The sequence below is a fragment of the Scylla paramamosain genome, chromosome 7 (genome assembly GCF_035594125.1).
Source record: "Scylla paramamosain isolate STU-SP2022 chromosome 7, ASM3559412v1, whole genome shotgun sequence".
Lineage (NCBI taxonomy): Eukaryota > Metazoa > Arthropoda > Malacostraca > Decapoda > Portunidae > Scylla > Scylla paramamosain.
The window spans coordinates 8,714,025-8,720,976 of NC_087157.1; the positions used below are offsets into that span (position 1 = coordinate 8,714,025).

The 6,952-nt window shown below is 38.2% G+C and overlaps 1 protein-coding gene across 1 annotated transcript; it reads right to left on the reverse strand.

Moving 5' to 3' along the window:
• Nucleotides 1-308: 308 nt before the first annotated feature.
• Nucleotides 309-6,936, reverse strand: LOC135101998 (OTU domain-containing protein 3-like). The gene is made up of 7 exons (XM_064006583.1): nt 5,918-6,936; nt 4,528-4,693; nt 3,673-3,821; nt 2,954-3,066; nt 2,252-2,693; nt 1,954-2,120; nt 309-1,142 (listed from the first exon to the last, which is right to left on the reverse strand). The coding sequence occupies exons 2-7, from the start codon at nt 4,677-4,679 to the stop codon at nt 981-983; spliced, it is 1,185 nt and encodes a 394-aa protein (XP_063862653.1). The 5' UTR covers nt 4,680-4,693; nt 5,918-6,936; the 3' UTR covers nt 309-980.
• Nucleotides 6,937-6,952: the final 16 nt, after the last annotated feature.

Below are 6,952 nucleotides of genomic sequence, written 5' to 3' on the forward strand. Positions count from 1 at the left end.
ACCCGTGAAATGCTTACTGTTCACCTTTTGAACGACTTGGAAGATTTTCCCTGGTCCTGAGAATATTGACTGGAGAATATCTTTTAAATACAAGTGTCTAAGACATCTGCTTAATAGGTTTTATACATCACCACAGATGTTTGGAATACCAGATTATTCAACAGTTATATTAAGTAAAGTCTGATTCCTATTCATGATAGGTCATTGAGGATCAGCTGTGTCTATAGTTCATTGCAGTCCACATCAAGCATTCATGGCCGTGTCATCTATTCCCAAAGAAGGATATCATCAAACTAAAACTTCTAAAAGTAAGTAATAATTTATGAAGTTTATTTTCTTAATACATGGGATAGTAAAATAGTGATTTCTTCAGCATGGTAAATCACTCGACAGTTGAGGCTTTAGTGCTCATAGCCTATTACCTTCTGTTCAGTGTGCTTCCTTTGGCTCTCATCCACGTGAAATAGTGAAGAAGTAACAGTGAACAATTACATAAAGATGCAATACTATTTCCCAGACCTGTGTCCTATTGTACCTTGCAGTGGAGTGCATCATCATGCTGAACTGTCACTTTGGCTGATTTTACAGATATTTAAGGTTCTTCCTTTGAATCACAGTCTGTAGATTATCAGACATCAATTTGGATGTTTGGTGTAGCATGGTCTCCATTCTTGTTCTAAACACAACTGGTATACACACACACACACACACACACACACACACACACACACACACACACACAAAGATAACAATGTTCTATTTTTTATACACACACACAAAGATAACAATGTTCTCTTAATTTGAACACACACACACACACACACACACACACAAAAGAAAGCAATGCAGTTTTATTTCAAAATTTTAAATGCTTTACTTGGAATTTAGTTGAATTCTGTAAAGAATAGCTGAAACCATTACTGAATATGAGTATATTGTGAAATTTTTACACCTGAGAAAGAGCAGCCAAGAGTGAGTGGCTAGATGCTGAGACACCCAATGTCCTTCACCAAGATCACCTCAGACTCATCTGCACCAAAATCATCAAACTCCTGCCCTGTCTGTCGTTGCCTCTTACGTTCATTGGCCTCTTGTTTTCTCAGCTGCTTCTTCAATTCCTTCCGCTTGGAGTTAGAAAGGTGCTGCAAAAGGCAAAACAACATGGTACTGACAGCAGCCTTGTTCTTAGCTTATTTAATCTGATTAGTTGACTTTTTATCATAAGCATCACTCATTAGCCATTATTCCATCTCTGGGAGGCTTTCATTACTTTACAATTTGTTCATGTTTCTTCTTTAACTGATGATTCCTGAATTAATTTCATGTGCACTTTTTTTTTATTATTTTGAATTATTTTATTACTTTTAACTGCTTTACTTATTCTTGCATTTTCTTCCTTTCAAGAATATTTTCACTGAGGATATTTTGACTAAACCACTAAGTGCATCTTTCATTTCCACCATGTCCTGACTACTTTATGCTTGCTTTCTGCATTCAGTCTTGACTCCCCAGTCATATCAAGAAAGTGTAATGTGAAAAGTTATTACAGGAGTATATTAGTTTCTGCTTCCCTCCCATAGAATGAAACATGTAAGGAGAGCACATCTGCAGTGATCCACATGCACAGAATCTTATAGTTTCAAGATTATGTCCCCATCCTAACATCTGTAAGGCACTGTATCATTTAGAGACAGCCTGTATGTATATATATATATATATATATATATATATATATATATATATATATATATATATATATATATATATATATATATATATGAATGAATTCTACAAGAACCAAAGTTTGAATGTGAGAGTAATACTGCATTGTATTGGAAGCATTTTTGTCAACAATTATTACAACCTCTTTCTTATACCCATCAAAAATAGGAATATCTAGAATTTAGAAATGGCTCTTTAACAACATAACCACAAAGCAACATTGACAACTACCTGTTGAGTCTGCAGACGGTGATGGAGCTTTTCCTGTTGGGTCATCTTGCGATAGGCTGGTGGCATCCTGGACACTCCCACCCCCCCTACCAGAGGACCAGAAGTGATGCCTTCAGGACTACACAGTTGACCATTACTACAGCTTGGCGAAGTTTGTGGATACTCCCCTGTGGACAAATTCAATTAGTGGTACACATTCTGGCTGTTCCACATACACAGTGCAAATGAATTACTAATGCATTTTTCTTAGACTAATTACCTATCAAAATTATCAGTATCTCAGGAGCATAGGGCTTACCTTTGTGCTGATGAACAATGTAATTGATGAGGGCATCTGCTGCCTCACGCACTTGATAGTCATGGGCACACAGGTATTTCTGTACCAACCCCAAGTCCTCACAGCCAGTCTGCTCCATTAGCTCTTGCTCCATCCGGCTCATCCCATGATGACCATTAGACATAGGTGGAAGATGGAGAAGGTGGCATTCAAAGCTGTCTTCCCTTATACCCTCTTCTTCATCATCATCATAATCATCATCCTCCAGCCCCTTCATGGAGGCCTTGGGAACAGCAGCAGCTGCAGCAGCAGTAGCAGCAGAGGAAAGGGTAGTAGTAGACATCTTAATGCGGGCAGGACCAGAAGTGCAGTCCCCAAGACGGCGGACACTATTGTAGTGGTCTCCATTGTGGTACGAGATATGTAGCTCCATCACACCCTTCTTGGACTCGGTGCCATTGATCTGGCAAAGAAGTGCTGAGCTGCAGTCACAAGAAGATGTGTAAGACATAGATTTGAGAAAGAAGTACTCCATTGGAAGATACAAAGAGCTGTAACTGATGATATTAGTCTCTGTCTTTCCCTGTCTAATGATATTCAGTGTCTCAATCATTATTTAATATTCTGAAGAAAATTTAAATCATGCCAAACTTTAAAGGTTTTTCTGAAAAAAAAAAAAAATTCATGACACAGCTTATTGGTGAGCTAGGTGAGGTAGCTTACTTGCCAGCAAGGTGTGTTGAGCTGGTGGATGACCACAGACACTTGATGGAGCCGGGCAAAAGCCACAATACAGTCATTGCCTGCATAGGTACCCAGCTGAGCTAAATTGTTGCCTGAAAAGAACAAAAGTATTGGCTTAAAAGTATCATATTATTAATTTAGTTTTAAAATAATAACGTTCAGTAAGGAATCTTCTGTAAAAAATTGTTTTATTTTAAAGGATACATGCAAGGTAAATCTCAACTCTGGCAGGTACTGGCAGGTAGTCACAATCTTCAGAACTGACATGTTAACTTCAACGTCACTCTGAGATTCCATTTCTTACATTTTGTTCGTCCTGTATCTGTTTATTTATGTTCATAATCACAAATATAGAAATTAAAGCACTCAGTTCACAACTAAGAGATTTGGGATTCAAATTCATGGTTAACTGAGACAACCTGAAATTGTTTCAATTTATGCTGCAATCCATGTTTACCTTTAACACTACAGGCACAGCATGTAAGCTGAGGAGTTGTGATCTCGCAGCTCAACAGGAGCAGAAGGCTGAAGTTCTGCCCTCAGGCCATCTATTATAGTGTGTGTGAGAGAACATGATGCATGCTGTAGTCAGGAACCGTTTACTAAATTTACTTGTTTATGGATTTCATCTTTGTTGTAATAACACACACACACACACACACACACACACACACACACACACACACACACACACTCACAGTGTCTATCAAAAGGAACATCATCCTCCACAAAAGGCTCAAAGTCCTCGCGGTGCTGCCTCATGTAATCCACCACCTGATGGCGGTGCTTGTGGTGATTGGTGGTGGTGCCATCCAGCTGGTCTCCCAGTGCCCGAAACAGACAATTCCTGGAATGCATTAACCCATGTCATGTTGAACATTGGTCACCATTATAATACTAAAAAGATGTAATGAAATACAAGTAATGAGGAGTGAAAAAAATCGTACTAAGTTATATGCTTAATTAAAAAGATGAAGGGATGCTGCTCAAGGCTTATGTGTTGCACCTTAAAAAAACGTTGCACTATAACAACTTTTGTGTTACTTATGCTGTTTAGTCAAGCAAAATGTTTTTTTACTCTCAGAAAAGCTACAGCTGAAGAATTCCTCTTGGAAGTCTGAGTGAAAAGTAAGCATTATATAAGATAAATATGTATTATTTTCTCATTCAGTTTCTTCTTGGAAATCTGAATGAAAAATAAGCATTATACAAGATAAATATGTACTATTTTCTCTTTCAGTTTCTAAGAGGAACTCTTGGGCTTTAACTTTTATAAAAGTAAGGAGAAAAGTATTGTGATGCTATGTGAAGGACTTTTAAAACATACAAGAAGCTGAAGAAACAAAGTATCTAATATACAGACTTTGGCAGTTGAAAGAACCTGGAAAAGAAGATAAATAATTAGAAGGAAATCCCTATAAAGCATGCAAGAAAACTGAGACTTGGAAAGATAAAGGGGTGCTGTTGCAAAGGCTATACCATGAAACCTTATCTAATCTGATGAGGCATAGCAATTACTGAGTCTGACACCACAGCAAATGATACGGACTTACCCGTCCCCAGGGATCTCTCTCAGAGTGAGACCCATGGCCACTAGCTGCTGCTTGAGGGACACAAAATTTTGGTCTTGGCCATTGCTCTGCCTCTCCCTCCTGGCTGCCCGCTTGCTGCTGTGAGCTGCACGTTCCTCTCTCTTACGTGCCATTGTTCACTCAGGACCTGTGGGTGGCAACATGTTGTCAATACAATACCACTAGGCATGAAAACACAAAAAAGCAAATATTACTAAAACATAAAATCCTCAAGAAGGAAAATATCGATGGAAGGTTTTGTTTGAAAATAGTGAAGCCAGCATTAGAACAGGCACATCCAAACTCAGGAAAAAAGGCCATTAAAAGGTTCAGGTGTGAGTGAGTACTTCCAATATGACAAACTCATTGACTAAAGTAGTCCGTACCACTTCAACTTAAGCTTTCAAAACCAAACCTAATGTTCCTGATCTATAGGATTGGTGGAAACTGGTAATTATTAATAAGCTTGTGAAAATACTGAAACTGAACTGTGCCAGATGATGTACTATATTGATATATGATATAGTATACTGATTATCCAATTCAACAAATACTGCATTAAATAAACCATGGTTTGTGGTATATGCTTTAATAATGCAATGAATCCTCTAGAAATTGCATATTCAGATTTCCATTATTGGATAAACAGGATGCTTTCTGGACCCTGTATATCTCTTTACAAACTGGATAAATGACTGACTTGGAAACAGAATTTAGGCAGAAATTCTGGTTACCAAGCAGGTAACTATAGTTTTAGCAACATTCAAAATAATGTCATGTTTCAAGTGTAGGTGTACAACAGGGTGCACACTTTTTTTATTTATTTTTTATTATTTTTATTATTTTTTTTTTTTTTTTTTTACTTGTGTCAGTTCTTCTGGCACTCAGACGCAATTTCCACATTATATCTTCCAGTACACATAAGGTCTACTGTCATTAAACTGGCAAATATACACTCAACTGAGTGACAGATGGGAGTTCAATAATATGAATGATACCTCACATGTAGCAACATTTGGCAAGCTGAAATATGAAATTTTCGTGACTGAACACTAAAACCTTCCATGAATTTAGTGAAAGCCTATATAAGTAGCAAAAGCTTACTGTATGCTTCTCAACACTCCCAAGGGATCATAGAATGTTCCTCAACAATGCCCCGAGATCACTTCCCAGCAGGCTGTAACTGGGGGCTGAAAATGGTGCTGGTGGTTATGAGCCTAGGGATGGATTGTGTGTGTGCGTTGTGAGAGAGAGAGAGAGAGAGAGAGAGAGAGAGAGAGAGAGAGAGAGAGAGAGAGAGAGAGTCTAGTATAGTGAAACGATAAAAGATAAAATTTCTTTCTCCCAACACGAAGCACATATTCTGTCTCACCTGTGGCAGTGTTGGGGAAGCAGTATTTCCCAGTGGGGTGATGCTGTGCTCTGAAATACGGGGACCCGCAGCCGCCTCAAAGACCTCGGCAGCCTCCAGCTGATGACTGTTTACCCCTCCCTCGGAAAATAGCTATCGATGGTCTAGCATACTGTTTTAGCTAGCACGTTTAATACAGTGGCTATTTATCAGTCCAACTTGACGATATAAAGTGGAAAGGATGCCTTAAATGTCATATTATGTACAGGAAATGACGTCACGCGGATAAACACGAGCCATGACGCAATTCTAGGCGGAAAAGTGTGTGTGTGTGTGTGTGTGTGGGACGGAGACTTGTCGGAGGTAGTGCGAAGGAAATAGGAGGGGAGGGTTTTAATAACATTGTATTGCTGACATGAATATATCGCAGTATTGTCAGAGAGGGGAATTATCACAGACTATTACTAGCGTCCTTTTGGAAATAAGACATAAAGCCCACAATTGTAATTTTCAAGGGTTTACCCTGTTGAATGAGATTGTGCAAGAGTATAGTTTAATTTTCTGTAACCATACCATTGCTTTTGCTTCTTCAAAAAATTAGTTAATTTTCCCCAAACTTATAATGTATTTCAGAAGAATATTGTTGTCATGTAGTAGGTTATTTCAAGGAAGCTAAGGATTATGAGGGAATAAAACTATACTTTGTATAGTTTGTTTTCGATGTTTCATGTCCTTGCAGGAGAAACAAATTCTACAACACTCAAACGTAATTTCCAAACATCATTTACACATTTTAACTATGCCTCTTGCACTTGATCTGCATTTTTCCTCTAGTCTTCCAATCTTCTTTCATCTCTCTCTCTCTCTCTCTCTCTCTCTCTTTCTGTGGACCGTCACTCAAGAGAAGTAATGAAAATTGCCAAACTAATGTCAAATACATGCTCATTTACTCAAAATACCTTCTTTAACTTACACATAAAAGTATGTACCTAACTTATATAGCAAAGCCCACTTCCGTTGAAGTACTGTACATGGCTGTTGTTCTGTTAGTAAATA

What these genes read in the sequence shown, in the direction of transcription:
- LOC135101998 (XM_064006583.1), bottom strand. Translation starts at nt 4,679, where the DNA reads ATGGCACGTAAGAGAGAGGAACGTGCAGCTCACAGCAGCAAGCGGGCA. An exon ending in TGTTCCTTTTGATAGACACT is followed by an intron (nt 3,067 to 3,672) that starts GTGAGTGTGTGT and finishes TGTTCTTTTCAG; the next exon opens with GCAACAATTTAGCTCAGCTG. An exon ending in ACCGTCTGCAGACTCAACAG is followed by an intron (nt 1,143 to 1,953) that starts GTAGTTGTCAAT and finishes TGCCTTTTGCAG; the next exon opens with CACCTTTCTAACTCCAAGCG.